Source organism: Alosa pseudoharengus, unplaced genomic scaffold, assembly GCF_046254945.1.
Source record: "Alosa pseudoharengus isolate Yale_2024_CS ecotype anadromous, Long Island Sound unplaced genomic scaffold, YU_APseudo_1.1 YU_APseudo_1.1_scf_7, whole genome shotgun sequence".
Taxonomy (NCBI): Eukaryota; Metazoa; Chordata; class Actinopteri; order Clupeiformes; family Clupeidae; genus Alosa; species Alosa pseudoharengus.
The window spans coordinates 29,098,070-29,125,839 of record NW_027468859.1 but is presented as its reverse complement, the minus strand read 5'-3'; the positions used below and the strand labels follow the sequence as shown (position 1 = coordinate 29,125,839).

The 27,770-nt window shown below is 42.4% G+C and overlaps 3 protein-coding genes across 3 annotated transcripts in view; 1 reads left to right on the top strand and 2 right to left on the bottom strand.

The window, feature by feature from the left end:
* Positions 1 to 19,714, bottom strand: part of LOC143109868 (uncharacterized) — a 46,782-nt gene extending 27,068 nt beyond the window's left edge. The window contains exon 1 of the mRNA XM_076272668.1: positions 19,583 to 19,714. Coding sequence (XP_076128783.1) covers positions 19,583 to 19,585 — 3 coding nt within the window. The 5' untranslated portion in view covers positions 19,586 to 19,714. The remainder of the gene's footprint in view (positions 1 to 19,582) is intronic.
* Positions 1,893 to 2,855, top strand: LOC143109652 (uncharacterized). The gene has a single exon (XM_076272436.1). It carries the CDS (start codon positions 1,935 to 1,937, stop codon positions 2,613 to 2,615), a length of 681 nt encoding a protein of 226 aa, XP_076128551.1. The 5' UTR covers positions 1,893 to 1,934; the 3' UTR covers positions 2,616 to 2,855.
* Positions 19,715 to 26,510: 6,796 nt separating the features above from the next.
* LOC143109963 (trace amine-associated receptor 13c-like) lies at positions 26,511 to 27,434 on the bottom strand. Its single transcript, XM_076272764.1, has one exon. The coding sequence runs from the start codon at positions 27,258 to 27,260 to the stop codon at positions 26,511 to 26,513; it is 750 nt and encodes a 249-aa protein (XP_076128879.1). The 5' UTR covers positions 27,261 to 27,434.
* Positions 27,435 to 27,770: the final 336 nt, after the last annotated feature.

Below are 27,770 nucleotides of genomic sequence, written 5' to 3'. Positions count from 1 at the left end.
CTATTATGAACAGTTGTCAGTCTTTACAGAGGATTTACACTGTATTTTTTTTTACTGTAAAGGCGACTGTGCTTGCCTAGTTAAAACATCTCACTGGTGATCTTTTCTATCATTCAAATTCCAGCCATGCAGAAAAGTGGAAGAGTGCTATGGAGATTGCATTATTTGTAAAAAACATTCTCCAGTGCATCATTACTGCATATGATGCTGAAAGGGAAGTGGACCTAGGACAAATCCTCAGCTATGAACTGATTATTGTCCCTGTACTGTAGCTATTGCAGATAGCGATGGTTATTTGTGAAGTGGAAATAAGTCATCCTCACTCAAGTGCTGTCTAGCAATGTGGAATGTCCAGTAGTGATCACTGCAAAAACTGCTCATTCAACACTGGTAATAGATGCTCAAGATCTAGTTATGTCTTTAGGACACCCATCTGACTGTAGCACATTTAAGAAGTATGCATGAAAGTTTGTAAGAAACTTTTGTATTGTTGTTTGGTATTTGTTATGTGGTAGCAAATGATGTTAATTATCAAAGAAATAGACCTAATGTAGGAATGCACAGATATTGCAACAGATAATGGTGTAGGCCTATCTGATTAAGGCCTGAGTGGTTGAAACATACTTATTAAATTACACTGGGAGCAAAGAAGACTATCTTCACTTTTTGACCCTTTGCAATTGGAAGGCCTAGGGTACATCAAACCTACATCAAAGATTAGGCTCTTCTGCATAGCATTAAGTGATTTGCATGCAGTAATTTGAACACTGACCTTGATCTAGCCTACTTTGGCTATTTAAAGGTAATTTATTGCCAAAACTCCACACAATATAAATGAGCTATAACAAACAATAAAGGACTTATTCACACACAAACGACTATTTTACTGACTACAAAAATAATAATTATGTAGGAAGTTTAGAAGTTTAAAACCAAGAATTGACCAAATTCAACACAAATGACTCAATACACTTGGAGGAGGCCTGCGTTCTTTTCCAGATATTTTAGGATTTGGATATCGTTTCAGTATTGAGTATCAAGATATTTATGGCAGGTATTGTATCGTAGTCATAATTTTGGTATTGTGACAACACTATGCCAGAGCCACTCTGTTTTCTAAATCACCAACAAGTGATGCTGCTCAATGGCATATTAGAAGAGCACATTATCAAGCTCTAGTATGGAGGCAAGCACACATACCAAATCCAGTGTTACTAGAAGTAAAATGTTTTTTACTTGTCGGTTGTTGCTGACGGTAGATGCAGTTCTGCATTAGGCTTATTCCCGCTATCTAAGTTCATATGTACTGTAGGATAATATAACAAGTTGCACAGATAACCTTCAACTCAGAATATTCTGAGTTGAAGGTTATCTGTGCAACTTGTTATTATGGAAAATATGGAGACAAATTGAAGCCTCGTCTAAAGCAACCTGGAATGCAAATGCACCTCCTGCCGTGTAACGAGGGATTACGGTAAGCGAATCGCGTCATTTCCTGTTTGTAGTGTCAGAGTGGCTGCTCTCACGCTAGCTTGCTCCTGTTTTCTTTCCACGTAATCCACTTAATTAGACTACACCTAGGTTTCATTTACGTAAAAACTCCACTCTTAACCACTCGTGTAGCCAATTCACTTGTCTAATATAATTCACTTGTCTAATCTATTTTAAGGACGATGGCAGGGTCCTCTGCTGCCCCTGCCTCTCCTATTTCCGATTCTCTCCGTTGCCCGGCGTGTCACATGCTAGCTAACTCTTCAGCCTCCTTTAGTGGACATGCTACTTGTAAAAAATGCAGACTAATAGCTAACTTGGAGGCGAGGATAGGTGAATTAGAGAATCGTATCCACACACTGGATGAGATTAGCAAACAGCTAGTGGCAGAACCCTTGGTAAATTGTGTGGATGCACCAGCCGACTGCACAGTTAGCGCAACCATGACAGCCCCCTCGCAGCAAGGGGATAGTTCTTGGGTGACTGTTAGGGGAGCCAGACCCAAGCGAAAGCAGCCCGTTGGGCCTGTTTCGCCTGGATCTAAATCCAAACGAAGGAAGCCCACTGCTAACCACCAACCTATTCATGTTTCTAATAGATTCTCCCCCTTAGCTAGAGAAACCGAGAAACCTGCTACTCTGGTCATTGGCGCTTCTACTATACGAAACGTGATGCTAGCGACTCCATCGGCCATAGTAAAATCGATATCTGGGGCCAGAGCTAACGACATCGAATCAAATTTGAAAGTGCTGGCTAAAGCTAATCGTAAATACTCGAAAATAGTTATCCACACTGGCACTAATGACTTCCGATTGCGTCAATCGGAGATCACCATACAAAACTTTATCTCCGTGTGCAGGTTCGCGCAACAGATGTCTGACTCTGTAACTTTCTCTGGACCCATACCCATTAAAAGAGGTGATGAAATGCTCAGCAGAATTTCGGACCTCAACCGATGGCTGTCAAAGTGGTGTGCCAATAACAATGTGGGCTTCATAGATAACTTTAGCTCCTTCTGGGGGAAACCTGGACTGTTGAAAAGAGACGGTATCCATCCCACATGGGAGGGTACTGCCCTCCTTTCAAGGAACATAGACCGTCACTTAACCGAGGCTAGTTCCTGACGAACCAGAGATCCAGGAAGCAGAGATAAGGTCTTACACAGATCTCTGCCGTCCTAACAGTCACCCAGGTATACAGGGCACACAAGGCCAAATAGAGAGGGTGTCTGTACCAAGACTGTCAACTCTTACTCGACCCACTAGGGGAATTATTCGTAGCAATCTTATTACGATAAAAACTTCTTCGGTGAAGCAAATTCCTCCAAAAACGCAACTTACACTTGCTTTACTTAATATTCGATCACTGTCATGTAAAACTGCCTTGGTTAATGAAATTATTACTGACAATCATATAGATGTTATGTGTCTTACTGAAACCTGGCTTAAACCAGATGAATACCTTCCATTAAATGAGTCTACACCTCCCTCCCATTTGAATTATCATGTACCACGCCACACTGGCAGGGGAGCTGGAGTAGCTACAATCTATCTATCTAGTCTTCTCACATCTCCAAAGCTCACACACAAGTTTAAATCTTTTGAAGTTCTAGTCCTCAATTTTTTACCGCCAGACTGGAAAACTGATCAGCCTGTAACTGTGGTCACATTGTACAGACCCCCTGGCCCCTACACTGATTTCTTAGAGGAATTTTCTGATTTCCTTTCCACTTTAACTATCCAAACAGAAAAAATACTTATATTGGGTGATTTTAATATTCATATGGATAATGTGCACGATTGTCTCACAATTGCATTTCAATCCCTAATTGACCATGTCGGGTTCTGCCAAAATGTTAATTCACCCAAGCACCGACATAACCACACTATTGATCTAGTCTTATCCAGTGTTGCCACAGTTACCTTGAAAAAGTAATCTGATTACTGATTACTCCTTTAAAAAGTAACTTAGTTACTTTACTGATTACTTGATTTTAAAAGTAACTATGTTAGATTACAAGTTACTTTATTAGTTACTTTCAGCAGCTGCCGACAACACCCCCAACGCCTCAACATAAAAATGATAACCGGTTTTGCCAATACTCACTATACTGGAAGTGCATTTTAACAGCAATGTATAGCAGACATCCCAACCTAACCTACTTAGAATTCAGATGTTTGTTCAATAATGTCTAAGTACACCAAATAAGGAAGGCCTATTGATAGAAATTGTTATAGTAAAATATGTAGATTTTTTTTCATGTAGCCTTGGCAACTAGCCATCTTGTAGCCTAAAATATGCAAATGAAATTACACTTGTTAAACTCACCTCAACAAGTCTTTTGCAATCATTTAACCCGCCGTGAGCAATGCTAAAGTTGCTGTTACAAACAGTACAGTGTGCAAGATTATCATTATGTTTTAATCTTTTAAAACAATTGGGTACACTTTTGTGTAGTCTGATGTGAAATGGGTCTTAAATCTTACTTTTTGAGGGGCACTGACGCTGCCATGACGCTTCTGTTCCTAGATACACTGACTGAACTGATTAATTATGTTTGGGAGAAAAGAGATATAAGCACTTACACTGAAAACGGATTGGTTGATTTAGCAAAACAGACCAGGATGCTCTCTGTCTTGGATGCGCTTCAGGCACAAACGCACCACTCCTCTCTCTCTCCCTCTCCGTTGTGTGCGCATTAAGCTATGCACACGCGATTTGAAGCAAAGATTCTAGAATCTTTGATTTGAAGTCCGGTCTGGCTTGCGTGCTCTTGTTCGCTCTAGGTTTCGGGAGATTTTATGTAATTTGCGGGCGTCAGGAAGCCGCTATCAATATGTGGGAGACTCCCAAAACTTCGGGAGACTTGGGATGTCTAGCTAGACAGCACTTTGTCGCCAGCACAGAATGTACAATGTACCTTAATGTTGTCATGTTTAGCTGACACAAGCTCAAAGTAATGACTGATGAAATGTGCATCTCTCTCTCTCCCTCCACCCTCCATTGTTGTTTTCGTTTGTGTCGCTGCACGTGAATTGTCCTCATGCTGAAAACGTGAGCATAGCCTACATGACATTAATCCCCAAGACAAGAAGAAAGCAAAGAATATATCTTTTTATTAAGGAAAATGACAAAAATAGTAACGCACAGTAACTTAGATAAGTAACTTTAATCTGATTACTGGTTTGTAAATAGTAGCGCGTTAGATTACTCGTTACTGAAAAAAGTGGTAAAAATAGACTAACGCGTTACTAAGTAACGCGTTACTGGCATCACTGGTCTTATCATACGGCATAAACATAGAGCAGTTAACAATCTTGCAACAACACCCGACCTGAACTGACCACCATCTAATTACTTTTACAATGATATTACAACATGCAGTACCTAATTTAGCTGAATACTACAGCCGCGGCTTATCTGAAAAAACTAATGCAGACTTTCTAGAAAAAATTTCACTTACGCTTGCCCCATTCCGGACTCATGTGGTAGGCCTATCAGAAGGCCCATTCCTTAATCCAGCCGAGGTCGACTTGTTAACTGATAATGTGATGAACTCATTACGCTCAACCCTTGATTCAGTAGCACCACTCAAAAAGAGAATGAGAAAACAAGTAAGGCGTGCTCCATGGTATACCACACAGACAAAAACACTCAAACAAACAGCGCGTAAACTTGAACAAAAATGGCGTACCACTAAGTTGGAAGTTTTTTGCCAAGCATGGAAAGATAGCCTTATCACCTACAAAAAAGCACTCAACGAAGCCAAGTCAACTTACTACTCCTCACTGATCGAAGAAAACAAAAACAATACAAAATTTCTCTTTACCACAATCTCCCGCCTGACGAAGAGCCACACCGAAGTAACCGAATCTATCCCTATTTGCCTAAACAGCAATGACTTCATGAACTTTTTCAATGACAAAATTGAAACAATTAGAGATAAGATTAATATCCAGTCAAACTCACCAAATATTCATACTCCATTGCTGAATGGTAGCGAAAACATAATTGAATCACAGATGAGACGAACAACGTTGAATTAATTTACACCTATCGACATATTAGACCTCACTTCCACAATCTCTTCATCAAAATCTACAACTAGTCTACTAGATCCTATTCCTACTCATCTTCTGAAGACTGCTCTTCCTTTCTTGGATAATGCTTTGCTCCAGATTATAAATAACTCACTGCTATCAGGCCATGTACCACAGTCGTTTAAGTTATCTGTCATTAAGCCATCCCTCAAAAAGCCTACCCTTGACCCTAACAACCTGGCCAACTATAGGCCTATATCTAATCTCCCTTTTTTGTCAAAAATACTAGAAAAAATAGTGTCGAAACAAATTGGTACCTTCTTGCATATGAATAAAATCCAAGAATTATATCAGTTTGGTTTCAGAGCTCACCACAGTACTGAATCAGCCTTAGTTAAAGTTTTTAATGACCTCCTCATCGCTGCCGATAATGGACATATATCAATATTGGTCCTCCTGGACCTCAGTGCTGCCTTTGACACCATAGACCACAACATACTACTCCACAGGCTTGAACATTCGATAGGCATTAAAGACTCAGCACTCGCTTGGTTTAGATCATACCTTTCCAACCGCAGACAATTTGTACAGGTTCACAATGAACCATCTACCCAGACTATGGTAAAATATGGGGTCCCTCAAGGCTCAGTACTAGGGCCCCTGTTATTTTCTCTCTATATGCTTCCTCTAGGCTCAGAAATTAGGAAACATGGCATTAAATTTCATTCTTATGCAGACGATACACAACTATACCTTTCCATAAAACCTGACGAATTGACTCCGCTAGCCAAACTTGACACATGTATACGAGACATAAAGACATGGATGACAAACAATTTCCTGCTTTTGAACTCCGATAAAACAGAAGTCATGGTTTTAGGTCCTAAAAAGATGAGGGATATCCTATCCTCATCGCAGGCTACATTTACTGATCTCCGACTATCCTCATCCACATGTGTTAAAAATCTAGGAGTTACAATTGACCAAGACCTATCACTAAGTAATCACATAAAACAGATTACCAAAGCTTCATTCTATCATTTAAGGAACATTTCAAAGATAAGGAAGTCTTTATCCCTATCAGACGCTGAGAAATTAATCCATGCTTTTGTCACCTCAAGGATTGATTATTGCAATGCTCTATACGCTGGCTGCAATAACACCTGTCTAAAGAGCTTACAGCTTATACAAAATGCAGCTGCTCGCACACTCACTAGAACTAAAAAATATGAACATATTTCCCCTATCCTGGCATCTCTACACTGGCTGCCTGTTAGAAGTCGCATTGACTTCAAAATATTACTTCTAACATACAAAGCCATTAATGGCCAGGCACCAGAATATATTAAAGATCTCCTAGTCCCATATAACCCACCCAGACCGCTACGATCACAGAATACTGGCCTTCTTGTAATTCCAAGAATCTCAAAAACTACAGTAGGAGGCAGAGCTTTCAGCTATCGCGCACCCCTCCTCTGGAATAATCTTCCTACCTCAATTCGACTAGCAGACACCCTCCCTATTTTTAAGTCTAGACTTAAAACATACCTCTTTACTGCCTCCCATAGTTAGGTATGGTGCGTGAAATTCACCAACCTCAGGGTTTTTGGAATGGACCACCCTGCTGAGTCCTCGTGTGACTGGCACCCCAGTCGCGCGTGCGATGGTGGTCACTGACCATACCTGTGCTGGTGTCGACTACCCCTCACCATACCTTAGTTATGCTGCTATAGCATAGTGCTGTCATGGACTTTTCATGTGTCACGCCGTACAACCCCCCCCCCTCCTCTCCCCCCTTCTCTCCCTCTCTCCCTCAACTCTCCCTCTCTTGCCTATTCCCACCATGGTATACTGTAACAATATATAGTACTACTGATTACTTATTGACATTAACCATTTTGATTTTCAATAATACTAACCCACTCTACATCTCTCTTTCTTCCCCCTTACTGTACCTCACTTGTGAGGTATATCATCACCAGTCATCAACCATCCGTGTGTTGGCCCTCCTCTCACCCATCTCACCTGAAGTCCCATCCTCGACTGCCCTACTACTGCCCTCTATCTGGATTCCTGGCCCGTACAGCCTAGCGACCCACCACCAGCCTATGACAACTCTGCCTGGATTACTGGCCCGTCTGCCAACCCACCACATGCCCCTCGACAACTCCCTTCCCCTGGACAATTCCAACGCTGGACTATTGAACTTTCTGTCACTAAATCAGGAATATTGAATTACCATAACGGATACGTAATCATCCCACCTCTTGTAACTTTCAGCTCAAGTGCTTAACACCATGTCTTATTCTCTACACCCGACTATCATATGCATTTGTCATGTATACAGACCTTACTGTCATGTACTGACCCTAGGCAGATGGGTCAGGCCCTTGAGTCGTGGATCTGCTCGAGGTTTCTTCCTATATATATCTCCAATTCTAGGGAGTTTTTCCTCGCCGCTGTTACCCATGGGCCTCTCTCTTGCTTTTCTCTTCTTCCTTTCTTTCCTTCTTTCTCTGATTGCCTACATTCTGTAAAGCGCCATGATACATGTTTTATGTTTTGGCGCTCTATAAGCACAATAAATTGAAATTGAATTGTTATTGTGATGAAATGCATTAAACACCACATGAGTGACTCACTATGTTGGCAATAAAAATATGGTTGTGTTTTGATTAGAATTTCCGAGTTTATTGCATGTTAACTGTAATCATGTTCCCATTAAATATGTTAATAAACTATAGTATGGCTTCTTTAATGCTCAAACATGTATTTAGAGAACAGTTTTATTTGGTTTTAGTGATTACTTTTGAAATCAACCCAAGTTAGGGAAAAATAAGCAAAAAGCAAAAAAAAAAAAATCACTATTTTATGTTAAAATGCTGATTATGGGGCTTAGAACTCAGAATTGAGCTTGGTAAACAAAATATTCAGAAGGGTGGTTTACCAACTTTTCCTCAAATTTGCCGTCAGAAGTTCTCTTCTGTGAAGCTGCTCTCCCACTATATATTTCTACTTTAACGGCACCGACAATCAAAAAACCCAGTGGAAACTAGATGGCAGAAGTGTGTAGGCCAATCGGCCCACCATTTTTTTCTACTTCGCCACCTACAGATGTTTTACTGGTATGATATTTCGAAAGGTTGATGCTAGAATGGATCAGCCGGACGGACAGGGGGCGGTCGTTCCGAACGTTCGATGCAGATGCCGATTGTTGCGTTGCACCTTAGTTAACATTCTAATGGCGCGGTAAAAGCGTTGCTTTCGCACCAGAGAAAACCCTATGAGAAAAACAGACCGACAGTGTGAAAAGTTCAGACAATATTATAGCCTAAAATAAATCTGCGTCATTGTGTTTAAATAAGGCTAGTTTTACTGTTATTTTCCTGCGTCGATGTCATCCGAGCAGTGTAAAATTGGTGTCAGTTTGCTATGATTTATATTAATATTATATATAATATAATACTTTTGTTTAACTAAACCCCAGAAGATAAGAGATAAGAGACTCCGGAAGAGGTGTTAATATATCGTATGCACCAACACAAGGCCCTATCGCATCACCAGCCAAAACAAAACGACAACTAAAGTTAGCGACTCCACAGGCTAATATTTATAATAAGGACTAACGTTAGTTGGCTACCACGATATATTAACGAAAACTGTTGTTGTACAACTACAAGCATTTAATTATTGAGAGGGCATGAACCTTCAGAAGCTTTCAGAAAACATACGGTTTGATTAGGTGAAATTGCTTTGTTTGAGTTGGAGCTCAAATGCATTTCGTTCGCCAATATAGAAATTATCGTAGCTAGAAGCTATGTGACTTCAGTTGGTTTAGGCTACAGTAGAAAAGTACACTTGATTTGATAACAGTTACAGGAGCAAGTCAGGGCAGTTTATTTATATAGCACATTTTAGACCAGCCTTTTCGACCCAACAAACATGATTGGGAGTCCGGTGTAAGGAATGGCTGGCATACCCGATCCCCCTGTTCACTACCAGTATACACGGCTGACGTGCGAAGGTGCCCATTCTGTGTTGACAAGCACCGGCGGTGTTATTAAAAACATGTTTTGTACATGTACCTTTACCTTTGTTATTGAAGTTACAGTCAACAGAAAAGGTTATGAACTTTGATCTCGACTCGTCCTCCACTCCCTGTACGAAAGTATTTAAGTCGGAGAGATTTTCAAAAGTCGTTATTTTGCTGATTTGCAGCGCTGGAAGCTGGAGCGTCATCGGTTGCTTAACAACGCAACCAGAGCCTGCATCGAACGTTCGGAACGACCGCCCCCTGTCCGTCCGGCTGATCCATTCTAGCATCAACCATTTCGAAACGCCATGTTATTTCCCATAGACATTCGACGCCCGGAAGTTGGATGGATACGGAAGTTACTGAGGCGGGACTTATTCTGGAGAGGTCTATTTTTGGTCAACGATACTCGGGACACCGAAACACCGGGGCACATGAAATTTGGTAGGTATGTAGCCCCACTATAGCCTGACATTGTCATACTCAATTCTAGTCAGAATTTGAGTCTGATACTGCCCCATTGGGACTTAATTATATGGCGTGTTTCAACCGATACAGGGCGGGAATGCCTCTGCACTCAATTGGATAGATATGCTACAAACATGTTGTAACAATCAGCCCTTTAACGTTCTTTTTAAACAGCTCTGTTACTGTAAACGCACAAGGGGTTCTTGGGAATGAAGGTAGTAATCGACAATGACAAAACACTTCAATACTGTCACAAATGCTTTTTCCTTCTTAGCTAAACATATATGCATAACAGCATGTGTAAGGCCGTTCATAAAGCACACAGCAACAAACAAATGTCAGACGGTGCTGAACACAAACAAGAAAAGACGCACCAAACAGTTCATTTGAATGACGCGCGTAGCGCGGTATATTTATCAATGCACCAATTATTCCGTGCACCCACACAATACTCGAAACACCCCCCTTGTCTCAGTCCACAACATTAAACTAAAAGTCCAAACTAAAGGAAAACATCAGGTCTTTCCCAGGATCGCGCTACAGTCTTTATATTCCAACCAGGAAACAGGTAGGCCGCGAAAATAATCCTCTGTCGGAACGCAGCGAAAAATAAATAATCCACCACAAAAAAGGCAAAAGGTCAAGCGCTGATTCAGTGGTATACCACACCAAAAAATACTCAAACGAGATAGATCTCACCAGATCCGTTGAACGTCGAGCAACGTTACCACGCGAAGTTGAAGTTTGGGGTCCGGGCACGTCCTCTTGCTGGAGGCGCGCGTATGAATTACACTCTATGCAGTTGCACAACGTTCTCTCCTCTCCTCCATTAAAGCAGTCTCTTAAGACGTGTTTGAAGCGTTATCAAACCAAGGGACTAGCTTTAACTCTCTGTAGCCGCAGCAAACACTACTGGCGCCACGTATTCAAACACATCCGCACTTGCTGAATCTCTCCACGGAACCCTCACACACCCGGCGCACCCACCTAAGTAAGCTTGGGTGCGCGGTCATAGGAATCGCGGGCGGCCGAGGCCTTAAAGAGACACCCCCCATTCTTACCAAAACCACAGTGGACAATACATATATTACACAGATATACATATGAATATATCTTTCCTCATACATAAACATTATATGAAATCAAGGTAATGTTCTGTGCAATAATAAATGTAAAAGAACACTTAAATTAATGTGACGGTGTCACAGATCCCCCCCCCCCAGCCGGAGGCATCGGGGCCTGAACCCCGAAGTAGGGCTTCAGGTTGACCACATTAACAGTGTCCATTTTTTTTTCTTGGTCATTCCACTGTATACGGTAATTGATTGGGCCTAGTTTTCTCATCACAGTAGCTGGACCTGACCACTTGGCTTCGATGAGAAGTTTTCTGATGCTTTAGAGAGTGGGTGAGTACGGACCCAGACCAGGTCTCCCGGCAGGAGTTGTGCACCTCTCCTGTGGGTATTGTAATACCTGGCATGTCTGGACTGACACGCCTCAACTCTCTTCTTGATTTGCTCATTCATTTGTTTTTGTCTCTCCAGGAGTGTGTATGGTGACTGTTGTGGCGTAGGAGGTGAACCAATGAGTCTCTCCAGGGGGCCCTTCAGGGTCCGTCCAAGCGCCAGCTCTGCAGGTGTGCGGCCCGTGGTCTCATGATGGGCAGCATTGATGGCGAAACGGAACTCCCTGATCCACTGGTCCCAGTTCTTATGTTGGTCCCCCACATATGACGCAATCATCGTCTTGATGGACCGGTTGGACCGCTCAGTGAGGTTGGCTTGGGGGTGATAACTGGTGGTGAATTTCTGCGTCACTCCCCAGGTCTTGCAGAGGTTAGGCATTTCATGGCCAGTGAACTGCGGACCCCGGTCAGAGACCAACTCCCGTGGGACACTAAAGCGGGTGAAGATTTCATCCTTTAAGACGGACACAATGCGGTGTGCCTTGCCATCTTTTAAAGGGAACATCTCTACCCATTTTGTGAAATAATCCACGAGGACGAGAAGGAAGGTGTTGCCCTTTTTGCTGCGGGGAAAGGGCCCCATGAGGTCCATCCCCAGCTTTTCCCAAGGATCCTCCACTGGAGTAGACTGCATGAGGCCAGCCGGCTTCTGATTTTCAGCCTTGTAGACTTGGCAGATGGTACAGACCTTGATGTGATTCCAAACGTCTTTGCGAACGGATGGCCACCAGGCTACCTCAAGGATCCTCAGGAGTGTTTTCAGCCTGCCCAGATGCCCACTCAGAGGATGATTGTGGAAGTAGGCCAGAAAGACAGGCACAAGAGACTTTGGGACAACCAGCTGATATTCATCCCCCCCTTCCCTCACAGGAGACCGTCGATACAGGAGGCCTTGCAGCTTTGTGAAGCCTATCCTGTCAGGCCTACTAAGGGTGTCTGCCTGTTTGGCCAAGTTGCTGACCTCTGAATCCTCTTCTTGTGCCTCCCTTATTTCAGACAGGGAAGAGGGCAGATCGGAGGAATTGGAGGCATTTGCCACAGCACAGACTGCAGCTGAAGAAGGAGGTGTAACCGCTCGGGACAGGGCATCAGGCACAATGTTATGGAGGCCTTTCCGGTACTGGACTTTGAATTTAAACTGTTGGAGTCAGGCGAGAGGACGTTTTCGGACAATTGAAGGCCCAGGTCAGCATGGTCTGTGTGTACAGTGAACTCCGCCCCCTCAAGGTAGTGCCTCCACTTCTCAACATCCCAGACGACTGCAAGACACTCCTTTTCAGAGGTGGAGTCATTGCACTCTGCACCACGCAACCCCCTGGATGCGTAGGCGATCACCATCTCCCCTTCAGTTGTTTTCTGCACCAGCACAGCCCCCAAACCCACATCACTGGCGTCAGTGTGGATTTCAAACGGCAGGGAGGTGTCAGGCTGCATGAGGATAGGTGCGTCCACCAGCGCCCTTTTTAACTGATCGAAACTCTGCTGACATTCCTCTGACCAGACCCACTTCACATCCTTTCTCTTCAGCCGATTCAATGGGGCAGCCAGGTCTGCAAAACGATTGATAAATTTGTGATACCACCCCACAAGGCCTAAGAAACGCTGGAGGGTCTTGAGGTTAGTGGGCGGTGGATACATTGTCACTGCCAGAGTCTTTTCTGGATCCACCTGCACGCCCTTGTCCGAGACTACGTGACCCAAGAACTTCAGCTCCTGCCGGAAAAAGGCACACTTCTTAAGGTTAAGTGTCAGTCCAGCCTTATGGAGCTTCCCGAGGACAGCCTGCAGATCTCGGAGATGTTGTTCAGGCGTGGGTGAAAAGACTAGGACATCATCGATGTACACACAGCAGATCTTCCCTCTAAGCTCCCCCAGGACCTTCTCCATTAGCCGCTGAAACGTGACTTAGCCCAAATGGCATACACCGGAACTGGTAGAGGCCCATGGGTGTTATCACGGCCGTCTTGGCCTTACTGTCTGCGGACATGGTGACCTGCCAATATCCGGATTTCAGGTCAAGGGTGCTGAAGACTGCTGCCCCATGCATAGACTCCAGTAGCTCGTGGATCAGAGGCATGGGGTAGGCGTCTGGGTGGGTTTTGGCATTCAGACGGCGAAAATCCACACAAAATCGAATGGAGCCATCTGGCTTTTTGACTAAGACCACCGGAGCACCCCAGGCAGACTGTGATGGCTCAATAATGCCATCCTTGAGCATTTGCTCCACATGGTCAGCGATGATCTGCCGCTTGAAGGGCGACACCCTGTATGCCCGGCAGCGGACAGGCACCTCGTCAGTGGTGAAGATCCAGTGTTCCTCAACTCTGGTCTTGCCCAGTGTCCCAGAGCATACCATGGGCCAGGCCTGGAACAGTTCCCTGACCTCTGGAGGGTGGTCTGGAAAAACAGGAGGCGCCACTTCCAATGATGCAAATGGACCCAATGAGCCTGGGCAGGGAACAGCTACATATAGGCTGGCATTGGAACGAGCTTCAGGCTCCTGCCTCAATGTTCCCTCTAGCGGGTGAGACAGAAAAGTATGGAAAGTATAGCCCCTGGGTCCCTTCACTCCATAGGTCTGGTCTCCCATATTTATGATGGTGGAGGTTTTGCTGAGAAAGTCCAAGCCTAGGATGATCGGGAAAGCCAGGTGGTGGTCAGCCATGATAAATGTCTCTGCTGCATAAGTGAGTAGGTGCATCCAGTGTCGAACACCGCATGGCACTGCTTTCCCCTCACTCCAATTGGGAGCACCACTGGAGGCTTCCGTCCCAGCTGCACTACCGTCACAACATCAGCAGGTTTCCTGGCATCCTTAGAAGGCCCCTTGTCCTGGGTCTTCTTTAAGCCCTTCTCCTTGGCCTTTTGCTGGTCCACCTTTCCCCAGTACTCTTTAGATGAGCTGCAGTCTTTCTCCACCAGGGTGCCAATCTGAACCAGCTGGTCCATGTTTGTGACGGTGCCCCTGAGACAGCCAGCTATTCGAGGCTTGCAGTTGTTCAGGATCTTGCGCACCAACTCAGTCTCTGTGATGTCTGGTTTCCACCACAGACAAAGAGCACGGTAGTCGTAAGCAAAATCCCTCAGACACTGATCTGGCAACTGTACCATGTCCCGTAGCTTTTCTTCTACCTCGGTGAGGTAATCAGGAGGGAGGAAGGCATCCTTAAAGGCGTTCTTAAACTCAGGCCAGTTGTGCACATTGTTTTTCGCCACCATCCACCAGCTATGTGCTGGCCATTTAAGCGTGTTGGACAGGGCGCCTATCAGCTCTGCATCAGACAATGGCCGCACTGCAAAAAACGTTTCGCAGCGATCAACAAAATTAAGAACATCGGCCACTTCCCTGGACCCACTAAAAGAAGGAAACTCCATCTGTATAGCCGGCCTGGAATAAACCACAGCAGGTCTGAGGGTGGGTTGGCTACCTGAAGCACTCAAAAGAGGTGAAAGGCTTGTGCTTAGTGTAAAAGGCTGTGTAGGTGGCTGAGACAGTGCTCCCATGAAGGGTGTCTGAAGCTGGGCACCTACCACACTATGAGCTGGTTGGCTTGGAATGAGCTCTTGAACATGAGGAGAAGAGGGCTGCACAGCACTGTCAGAACTAGCTGCCATGTCAGGAGTGGTCACGTTGGTGAGAAGAGGAGTGATGCCACTGATAGACGGGGTCATAGGCCCTGCCGTGCTAAGAGAAGCATAAGTTTGTGTGAACGCACTGGAGTAACTAGGTGCCAATGGAACACCATAGGAAACTTGAGCAGGAGTGGAGCGGCTATGAGGTGGAAGAATAGTAGCTCCCGTGCGTGGATAAGGCCTCGGGAGAGCAACAAGGCTGGCGCGTTTCAGCCGTTCAATTTCTGCTTTCCATTTTTCATCACGCCTTTGTAAGCACTCCACTAATTTTTTCTCAAACTGTTTCAGTGTTGTTATCATGCATTGCTCAAGCGCCTCAACACTTCGGTCCACATAACTCCTTATACCTGCTTCTCTGTTCAAGGCACTATTAACAGAATCTCTGAAGTCAGTCTCAAGAGTATTTAGTCTGTCCATGACTAGTCGGTGGTTCCGTGGAGAGATTCAGCAAGTGCGGATGTGTTTGAATACGTGGCGCCAGTAGTGTTTGCTGCGGCTACAGAGAGTTAACCCTCTAGGCGCCACAGTCGACAAGATGCGGTACTGAATAAAACGGCCGATTTAGTCAAATAGGGTGTCATATTTCGTTCGACTTCCACTCCACTAGATGGCAGACATGTCATACGTCATCCCCGAGTCGAAAAAAGGGCACGCTTTAAACAAAACTTTCGCGCTACAGCTGCAGTGAATCAGTGCGTGCAATACCGGAGCTAGTGTGCGTGTGAGCTACTTTATCAGAGCGATATTGTCAACGTCAGCGAGTATTTGCATTAGATTATCGTCTAATGGCATCAAAAAAGTTTACCTGAAATGAAGTGTTGGGTCTTTTATTCGCGGACCCTGATTCTGAAGGGGAATATCTGCCTTCAGAAAATGACGGTGATTCGTTTAGTGAGGCTTCAGATGCGTCCCTGCCTTGCAATGATGCAGCTGGACAAAGTGAGAGTTTACTCCATAGTTTAGCTTACACCAAGCACAAACGTTGAATCGTTTGCCCAATGTCACTGGTGGGAATAATATTTCACGGGTTCGGAGTGTTCATCGGGAAGTTAGCAGGGTGTTAGTGGTGTGGCGAACGAGGCTGGAGGTAGCCTAATGTCCGTGCTAGCTTCTGTCTTCTGAACGTGTGCCTCTCCACAATCGCGGCGACGGTAACTTGGTGGAGCCTTTGTCTAATGCCACTGGGTATGTTAGACGAGGTCGAAGTGCTCATAGGACAGTTAGGGGGGAACGTAGTGGCAGTGTGGGGAGTCGCAATGAGAATGACAGTAGGCCTAGTCCGAGCTGCGCAAATTCTCTCCACTCGGCGCGCGCGAGGCAGATCTGGCCATGCTGCTCGCATGGTGGAGGTGGTGACACGCTCTCTCTCCCACACACACACACACACACACACATTAGGTCATGCATAGTCTATCACAAGATGATGGGAATGCCGGCCCTGTATGGATAGGGATAGGGAGTCATTATCTCTACAGCAAAAAAAATGTCAGCCATTTATTAGTAATGATTTACACTGTTGATTTGCTATCTATTTCCCTGATAATTTAGGACATACACTATGTGTTCCTTTTTGTGTGTTCATGTCCTTGTGATGTGTGTGTCTTTGTCAGGTAAGAAAAAAAACAAAAAAACATCAACAAAAACAACAAAAAGAAAAAAAATACTCACATTGTCTCTTGTCTTGTCTCGTCATCTCACTCCTGATCTGTGCCTTGCCGTGGCAAATGAGCTTTTAAACTAAACAGGTCTTGTCTACTTGTGTTTGTGTGTCATCTGAATAATATATATGTGCCCCATACATGGAATCAGAGTGCCTACTGTATGTAGTAAATGGAAAATCTCTACAGCAAAAGGCCAGTCTACCGCTACATGCATTTGGTTTGTTTCTGCCATTTATTAGTAATGATTTACACAGTTTGTTCACTACTTACTATTTACCTGAGCATTCAGTATTGTGCAATATAGCATACAGAAGGTGAGGGACATTTTGGGGGGAAAGAAGTGGTGCATTTTATCATTCAAACATGCGACTTTTCATGAAAATTCTATAATCCAAGATGGCCGCCACCATATGACGTCATAATATGCAAATTAGATATAAACATTTAATCTCTACATAAACTTTGGGTCATCCTTAATATTTCTCTAATTTACAGAAAGTCTCTATCTCTTATCACTTTTGAGATATAGCCTTTTGAAATGAAGATGTCAAAATTGATCGTTTCGGAAAAAAACCTCTGGCGCCTAAAGGGTTAAAGCTAGTCCCTTGGTTTGATAACGCTTCAAACACGTCTTAAGAGACTGCTTTAATGGAGGAGAGGAGAGAACGTTGTGCAACTGCATAGACTGTAATTCATACGCGCGTCTCCAGCAAGAGGACGTGCCCGGACCCCAAACTTCAACTTCGCGTGGTAACGTTGCCCGACGTTCAACGGATCTGGTGAGATCTATCTCGTTTGAGTATTTTTTGGCGTGGTATACCACTGAATCAGCGCTTGACCTTTTGCCTTTTTTGTGGTGGATTATTTATTTTTCGCTGCGTTACGACAGAGGATTATTTTCGCGGCCTACCTGTTTCCTGGTTGGAATATAAAGACTGTAGCGCGATCCTGGGAAAGACCTGAAGTTTTCCTTTAGTTTGGACTTTTAGTTTAATGTTGTGGACTGAGACAAGGGGGGTGATTTGAGTATTGTGTGGGTGCACGGAATAATTGGTGCATTGATAAAGATACCGCGCTACGCGCGTCATTCAAATGAACTGTTTGGTGCGTCTTGTTTGTGTTCAGCGCCGTCTGACATTTGTTTGTTGCTGTGTGCTTTATGATCGGCCTTACACATGCTGTTATGCATATATGTTTAGCTAAGAAGAAAAAAGCATTTGTGACAGTATTGAAGTGTTTTGTCATTGTTGATTACTACCTTCATTCCCAAGAACCACAGTGTTTTTGTTTCAAACATAAGCCTAATCTCAGCGTGCTCAGATGACGTGATAGACCAGGCGCTGTTGCTACCTGTCAATCATCGTAAAGCCTGATTTGATTGGTCCGCCTGATATAGGGCAAGCATACTTCCACCACAATGAAGCAATGCCAGACCGAACTTCCCGACCTCAGTTGTGGGTGGGACTAAGTTCGGAATGGCACCCAGGCTAGCCCCACTAGACTTTTACGGAAAAATTTCGTTTGGTCCCCGGGGGCCACTCCCCGCGCTGGGCCCCACCAAACCCAAAAAATGCAGTTTTTCCTAAATAACTACCTGAACCGTGGCACCGAGGATGAAGACATTTTTATGATACTAGTGCAGTGCCCGTTCATGCCATTCCTGAAGAAAACCCGTAGCCCAATTACATGCCAACAGGTAGCCTATGCCTGCTTTAAAAATAAAAAAGTTAAAGTGGCATGATTAACGCGACGGGATCGTTAACTAGTTAGCCTATGTTTGATAGCTAGCTTCTACGGACTGTTATTTAAAAGAATAATGCTAACATGCTACATCTAAATAAGTTGATAGCAGTTAAAATGTCCATCTCTTTATTCTTACTCTTCCTTTCCAGTAACGCATGTTTCCACATTTTAGCATTTGAGTGCAAAAACCCAAGGCTGCATCATGAATGGAAATTCGTTCATTAAGTTACTTTAAAGGAGAATTCCGGTGTGATATTGACCTAAAGTATATTGAAACATGATACCGAGTGTGAACAGTATCTTCACGAAGTTTAGCGTTTGCAGCCATCTTGAATTTAGTCACGATAAGTCGAGCGACGAGTAAGAATGAACAGGTATGATAAGGGATCAGATTCCAAAAATAATTCAGTGGAAATGCATGGATTCCAGTTTCTTCCAGTAGCAGCAACTGGAATCCATGCATTTTCACTGAATTATTTTTGGAATCTGATCCCTGATCATACCTGTTCATTCTTACTCGTAGCTCGACTTATCGTGACTAAATTCAAGATGGCTGCAAACGCTAAACTTCGTGAAGATACTGTCTGTATAAATCGTCTTGTAAGTAAACTACCAGTGCTTTTTCAAAGTTCTCAATGTCTCGTTTTAAATGTCAGGGCCCTCGGAAGTCTACCAATGAAGTGTGGAGATACATTGAGCCTCGTAAATGGTGTAAAACAGTGATTTATTTTCATGGCTAGCCCGATGCCGAAGCACCACAATTGAAAAAGCTGTTGGTAGCATTGGCTAACTAGCGCCAGATTTTGGAGTGCAGGGGACAAGCCGAGATGGGCTATGAGACATACGTTCACACTCGGTATCATGTTTCAATACACTTTAGGTCAATATCACACCGGAATTCTCCTTTAAAGAGAGGAAAAGGAAAGAGACGTAGAACAGCTACGAGTTTCTAACAGCTAAGTTAACCTAGCAAGCTATCAACACCTATGTTATTAGCTACACTGCCACTAATCTAGCTGCAGAGTGGTACATAAAATACACATCTTACCATGGTGAAGCGTTAATTAGTTTAAACGCAGTGGGGTGCGACAATCATATAGGAATCTACATTGGATTAGTTAAAGTTGGGATATTAGCAGACTGTGTCAGAGGGTTCTGTTAACAACAGTATTCTTTGGGAAGTCAGCGACAATAATGGCTGCTACAGTCCCCCTCCCTCCTTCAAAATATCAGCGTTTCCCTCATACCTGTGGAATGATCCCTTTCATTTTACCTTTCATGTCTTTATGATTTATACTATACACAACAATTAGCATACAGGTCAAATTGAATGATCTGAACTGTGTCATCCTACCTGAAAACCAATATAAGAACATCTGGTCATCGTCAAAGAATATCGCTCTGTTTCATAAAGTGAGAACACTTAGGCTACTAGTTGAGCGTAATCTCACATTTTAGAAGAAATATAAAGTAGCCTGGCTGCCTCGAGGTTTATGAGAAATATATGATTATTATTATTAATATTATACCTAACCTTTCACGTAAAAGTCAATAAAAAGTGACATAATGCTCCATGCTCCAAGTGATCGATCAGCCATCGATCGACCAAGTCATCGATCAGCCAGTCTATTTAGTGACAAAGTAATACTTTGTCAAAAAGTATTGGCAAATGTTGCAATAGGGCTGAGGCAAACTCATATGGGAAAACTAAACTGTAGCCTATAGACTTTTATGGACGTTTTCAACTCTATAGTATTATTGCCATATAATGTCGCTAGCTTCACATAAAGACGATAGGTCCGAAACCATATTGTGCTTTATCGCCATCTATTGGCCTGGAGTCTAGTAATTGACCCTCGACAACATGGCTTTGAGAGGGAATGACAGAAACACTTTTTGCCTATTATGGGAACTCCTCCTGCTAGAGGGTGACAATTTTTCGGGACTCCCGCGGGTCACGGTATTCCCGCGGGTTTCCCGCAGTACGGGAGTAAATTTCACTGTTGGTAACGTGATTGGGACGGGACAGGAAATAATAAACGGGAGCTGGCGGGAAGCCAGAGATTATTAACTTAAAAAATGACGCTGCAATGCAGTGAGTGCGCCCAAAGACGTGAGGCATTTCGTTTTAGAAAAGAGAACCAATTACAACCCACAATACGTTTGTTGTTGATTGGTAGCCTATCAGAGCAAGACAAGCAGCTGCCCTGTTCACAATCAATCAGCTTCAGCGATAGGCCCTAAGGCAAAATGGATGCAAAGAAACAGTTACAGGCGAAAGTATCAGCAAAGGACAACTCTATTCAATTGCACGAGCTGTCCGGGAAAGCGATTCTCGTTGAGTTTAATGTGTCATGCAATGTTGGGGCATGACACCTTGACGATCGCATTCCTCAATATATTTATCGCATAACCCTGGCGGAACACAAAAAATTGTTTTGTTTACTCATAGCAACGTTGCTATGCTTCGCTGGTTTAACGTGATGAGAACGGTGCAAACTTAACTGATGGGATGAGATCTAACTATGAAATGATTTAAGCATAGCCTACAGCAAAGTACTGTAAAATATGTAATTTTAATATAGCCCAAAATGATCGGCTATTAAAGAAAAGTTAGACAAGGCTTTCTGCCCTACCAAAATGTATGGTCACCGCACGCTACTGTAGCCTAACAGTCGGATAACTTTAGACATCAACATAGGGAGCGGGACGGGATTCGGGAGTCTTTCTCTCGGGATTTTGCGGGACAGAATTTTTTTGGGGGGGCTGTCACGTGATCGGGATATGACGGGAGTATTTGTGCGGGCTCGGGATGGGACGGGAGTGAAAATTGCTTCCCGTGTCACCCTCTACCTCCTGCCTCTCCATCTTGCAAGGCTAATGAAAATACATTGAATCATCTCAGGGTAGCAAGAGTTACCATTCATTTGATCTCCATCAGAATTATTTCCCTCATAAAATACAATAGCCTATGGTTTAAGTTATCTGTAAAGCTGTGATCCCTGTGTAGACCTAATGCTTGCACTGCAAGGGACAGGAAAGCCCTACAAAGGGTGGTTAAAGTAGAACAGAAATGGGTGCCTTTTCCACTTTTAAATCATATTTGCCCACCTCAGGCATACTTTTTTCTCCCACATTTAAATATAATGGATTGAAGTAAAATAAATGTGACAGTGTGGTAAATCTCATGATAAATGCTCTTATCCAATAATGGTAAAATTTGCTTAGCAATGATTATGCTAAAACTATAATGAAAAACAGTTATTCCTGTCTAATTTGTGTGACGAGGTGGTAGGATTAAGCTTGACGGACCCCCTCATAGTAATGAAAAAACAACAATAAACAACAACAAATAAACAATGTAAATTAATGTCATCATTTTTCCGCTTAGTTTCTTGGGTGCTCTGGCAGACATTATTAAAATTTGTCTTTGTGATTTCATTTCAAGTAACATGCAGTGCCCTCCAGAATTATCGGCACCTCTGCTAAAGTTGACTAAAAACAGGTATAAAAAAGAATCTGTTGATGATTTATTGTAATACAATAACAACAATGAGGAAAAATCCAACCTTGAAGGGAAGCAAATGTATTTTGAGAAAAAGGTAAATCTGATAAAGAAATAATAATAATAAAATAAGAAATATTTTTTAACAAAAACACATTGCTCACAATTATTGACACCCCAAGAAAAATCTTATGTACAAAATGTAACAGAAGCATTTTCCCCATCTAATTTTAACTTCTTTAAGTTAATTTAAGTTCTTTCATCTTGCAGTCGCAATAAACAATGGATCAGAGACATTTTCCTGTTTCTATATTCTGTTTATGTAAGCTGTATTTGTGAATAGCCTGCACAATGCAAATAAATAAAAGATAAACTATGTTGCATTTCCATACTCATAAAAAAATAACATTGTGAGACACTTATCTAGAAACCCAGAAAGATGTTCTTTGATTTGTTAATTTTATATATAAGTATAAGTATATATACTCTTTTGATCCCGTGAGGGAAATTTGGTCTCTGCATAACACTACAATGTGTGTCTCAACTAGTGGTTGACCACCAAGTCGAACCAAGTCTATAATCAGATAGTCAGTCCATAATCAGTTAACCCGGCAACAACATCACTGTTAGTCTACGTTATTTACATCCGCAAGACTTTGTCTCATCGAATGTTTTGATGATGGTCAGGTCAGATAATAAGGGCATGCTCGTGCATAGCTTAACGTAAGTATATTTGTGTGTGTCACTAGTTTATAACCTTTGATTTTAGCTACTGCTGTCAATGTCAACCCGTTAATGCACGTGATAATTCAACGTGGGTTCTCAAAATTGTCATGCATCCACTTTCCCAGTATCTATGACTATCCAATTTTGGTCGACATGTCAAATCAAACTAGGATATCTATTCGGTGTCAAGCTGGGTGATGGGGGTAAAAGTAAAAGTACAGTTACATGACTGGAATTCTACTCAATCACAATAAGTAAAAGTACTATTTTCAAAGAAACCCTACTCAGAGTAGGCTAGACGTTTGATGATGTCAAAGCACATCACTATGAAGCTTAGTGCATGAGATGTAATTGTTTATATTCCAGTTAAATGTTCCAGTTTCATTGGGTGGTAGATGGGTGGTAGAATTCAATCATTTGCTGGTAGATGAACCAACAAGCTGAGGCCAGCACAGGAGTTTGTGTCCTCAAGAAATGAACATGTTGCTTGTTCACTCGTGTTTGAGGTTATTTCCTAATAGGAGATTTATAATTCCTAAGGTCCTGAAGGCCTGTGCAGAACAGCTATGTGGGATTCTACAGTGCCTATTCAACACCAGCCTGTGTCAGATGAAGGTTCCAGTGCTGTGGAAAACATCATGCCTTATTCCAGTACCCAAGAATTCTTCTCCATCAGTCCTCAATGATTACAGACCAGTGGCATTAACATCACACTGCATGAAAGTGTTGGAGAGATTGGTGTTGGCACACCTCAGACCTCAGGTGACCACCTCAATGGACCCACTGCAATTTGCCTACCAACGTGAGGTTGGTGTTGAAGATGCCATCATCTACCTGCTTCAGCGAGCCCACAACCACCTGGATGAAGCTGGTAGTGCAGTGAGAATAATGTTCTTCAACTTCTCCAGTGCCTTTAACACCATACAACCTGTTTTGCTAAGAGAGAAGCTACAAAGGATGCAGGTGGAGGTTCTAGTACCATTTTCTTTGCAGCCATTTGCTGGGGTACCAGTATCAGAGCAAATGACACCAAAAAACTCAACAAGTTGATTAAAAGAGCTGGCTCTGTAATTGGAAGTACACTTGAACCCCTAGAGTTAGTTGTTGAGAGAAGGATGTTGCAAAAGCTCCTTAACACCTCACATCCACTGAATGAACTACTGGTCAAACAACAGTGTGTTTTCAGCTGGAGGTTGCTCCAACTTCGCTGTAGCAAGGAGTGTTATAGAAAATCATTCCTGCCCACTACCATAACTATTTACAACAACTCCCCTTTGTGCCATGAGAGAAAATCTTATGCTGAGAGTCAATGCAGTTTACAACCTCTTTAACAGAGACTATATCCAATTGTATTTCTTTTTTAATTATTATTATTATTATTAATTACTGCTGTAACACCATAATTTCCCTTTGGGGATGAATAAAGTAATCTATCTATCTATCTATATAAAGGTACTTTAATACAGTAACTATATGTACTTCATTATCCACCACTTTGTGAGTGAGTGAGTAGCCTAGATTCTGTATGGCAAAACAGAATGATTTTCATTTAGGTTCGTTCTGAGCAAAAACATTATTTGATATCATAATATTATAATATAATACCTATAAAATATTAGGTATTAAAAAATGCTTTATAGCCTAACTTCAGGCACAGAAAATGTCCTTGCTTTAAGCCTGCAATAGCCTAACCTATGTATGGTGCTACCAACTGCATGACAGGCCATAAATATTTGCCTAGTGTCTCTGGTAGCCTATTTTATTTCACAAATTGTTTCAGTAATTTAGACTACATACTTGGAAAAGGCAGTTAGATAGTGTTGGATATTTTTTTATCAACTAGTAGTTCTAGCCATTTATACAGGGGAGATACCGATTCATGACATCTGACTAAATTCATCCTATAAGGGGTCTGGGGAACACTGTGTGGGCAGGTGACTTTCCAAGCTTATGGAGTTTTGAATAATATTAGCAGTATTCGGAACGATAAATATCGTTATTAACCAGTTATCTAAAATTGAAAATAACGTTTTCACTCCGGAAGAACTGAAATTGGTTTTGTTCCCGTTTTCAGTTACGTCCATCCAAAAACTGTGTTTGTTTTCATTTTCATTCTTTGAACCATTTCTAATCCCTGCTAAAGATATTTGGCCTTTAATTGTAATGGGGGTTGAAGTAAAAACCTTCCAAAGAATGAAATAATTGAATTAGATACCCATACCCAGTACTTAGTTACTGTCCACCAGTGTGTGTGTTTGCATGTTTATTATTGAGGTGGTAGAGTAAGAATTACATTTTTGTTATGTACATTTTAAATTGTTGTATTATAATAAATCCAAAAATGATTATTTAAGGAGTCTTTATAGAATCAGATGGAAATGTTTTGACAGTCACAGTCATAATAGAATCTTGTTTCAATCCAGATAACCTAATTCTACTGATGGCTTATTTTCTATGACTAAATGTGTCCATATTCCCTCAAAACTCACTAGAAGACATCATTTGAGGGGTCATGTTTTAAAAAATGTCTCCGGGGGAGCATACCCCCAAATCCTCAGAATCTTGTTTCAATCCAGATAACCTAAATCTATTGATGGCTTATTTTATAAATGTGTCCATATTCCCTCAAAACTCAATAGAAGACATCATTTGGGGGGTAATTTTTTAACATACATCCAAACCCCCCTAGAATTTCTTTTTGACACTATAATTTAAGCACAGACTACACAGACTGTATAGTGATTACACAGAAAAAGAAATTCACATATAATATATATACCCACACCATCCAAAACACCAGCTACATCTCCGATTTGCCTCCCACCTCGTGTTATGTAGTGTAGAGAACAAAACATATTTCAATTCAATTTCAATTTAATTGTACTTATAGAGCGCCAAAACATTACACATGTCTCGTATCGCTTTACAGAGTGTTAGACAATCAGAGAAAAGAAAAGAGAAGAAAAGAAAAGAAGGCCCATGGGTAACAGGAAGAGAGATACAGAGTTAGAAACCTCGAGCAGATCAACGACTCAAGGGCCTGACCCATCTGCCTAGGGTCAGATACAGGACAGTAAGGTCTGTATACATGACAAATGCATATGTTAGTCAGGTGATATTGAATAAAATCCGTAGAATTTTAAGTTTTGAATAATGTCCATGGCCCCCCTCCTGGAACCTCATGCCACCCCTTCGCCACCTCAGGAAAAAATCTCTAGAACCGCCACTGGAGGGCGGGCGCGGGGCTCAGTGTACACATAGACACACACCAGGAGCGTTGAGCTCTTTAGGAACACACACTGGAGTAGTGCAGTCTTTGATCCAGCGCCCGGGGAGCAGTTGGGGGTTGGCTACCTTACACAAGTGCACTTCATCCGTGGATGTGGAAGAGTGCTGCCCCATACACATTTTCTCTACCAGTCAAGGGTCACCGGCCATCTTTTGGTTAGGCTACAAGTCAGATTCCCTGACCAGTAGGCCAAGGTCTGTTATTGATGTGATCAGACATAACCATGTTTGTCCAAGCGATTTACAATGACATCAATAAACATTACATTAAAATGAACAGTTTAGGCTATAGTAAAATCAAAGCCTAAGAATACCTAAATTATTAGTGATTAGAATTTAACAGAATAATAACCATAAACATACGAACCAAACAACAAACCGCAACTGTAAGAAAAAACTGAAAGAAAAAAAGTTTTGACTGACATGCATGTGTGACTGTGTTGATTGAAGGCTTGAATCACTTCACCTGCAGAGAAGACTCGGGGCTACATATACGACACCTTACAATTATTTTCATGCTCTTTTGAAACCACGGGTAGAACAAAGCATAAATAATTGGATTGAATAAAGAATTCAAGTAAAATAGTGTTGTCATATATTTTAACACATCATTAAAAATCTGATTTTGGTTAATCTCAACCATAAAGCTGCATATATAAACGGGCACCAAGCATAACAAAAAGACAGACACCAGTATACCAAGCACTTTTGCAGCTTTTCTCTCAGATCGTTTGGGCACATCACTCTTATTGGCATCTGGATTGCTATTAGCCACCCTGGTGATGGCATTGGCATGTCTCTTGGCAATGGCAAAGACTTTGAGGTACAGTACTAACATAATGGAGCATGGCAATACAAACACAACCACAAGATCCACAAAGGGCCATATCTCATTCACCATAATGAGGCACTCGCTTGGGCACAGTGTTAGAGCATGAGTGAAAAAACCATTGCAGTACAGAAGAGCAATGTTGTACCCCAGAGAAAACATCCAGTTCAGAGATGCTACAAAGATAATGAGGTTCACGGTGATTTTCGTTGAATAGAAAAAGGGATTGCTCAGAGCCAGGTATCGGTCCACTGCAATGAGAGCCACATTATGAACAGACGCACATCCCAAATAGAATGACATGAAATTGAAAAAAACACAAATGGTTGTCCCAAAAAACCAGCATGACTCTATCAGCCAGATGAATTGCAGTGGCATCACAAATATTCCTACAAAAATATCTGCCACAGCTAAAGAGAGGAGAAGCACATTAGTTGGTGTGTGAAGTTGTTTCAAGTGACACACCGATGTAATGACAAGCAGATTGCCACAAACAGTTATTATAACAACAAGTATTGCAGACACATACACAGCCACATATGCTGTTGTAACTGTTTTCCCAAAGCACAAAACACAATTGTCCAGAAGGCTGTAATTGCTAAATCTGTTGGTTCCTAGGTATTTTGGCTCAGTGAAGAGCTCCCTAGAAATCGAATATGAAACCAATGACATGATCGGACACCAGTGGAACAGGCCAGTGATGGTATTAAGCTACTCTTTTATACACACCAGTTTCCTACCCCCACCCCCTGTTTCCTATACCCACCCCCTGTTTCAGTTTTTTTCTTCTGTAGAGTTTGGGTACCCACATGCAATTGTTTGTGTAGTTTAGTCAATTGTGTGACTAATAGAACTGGTTCATTTGCATACAATGACAGAAACATTCCT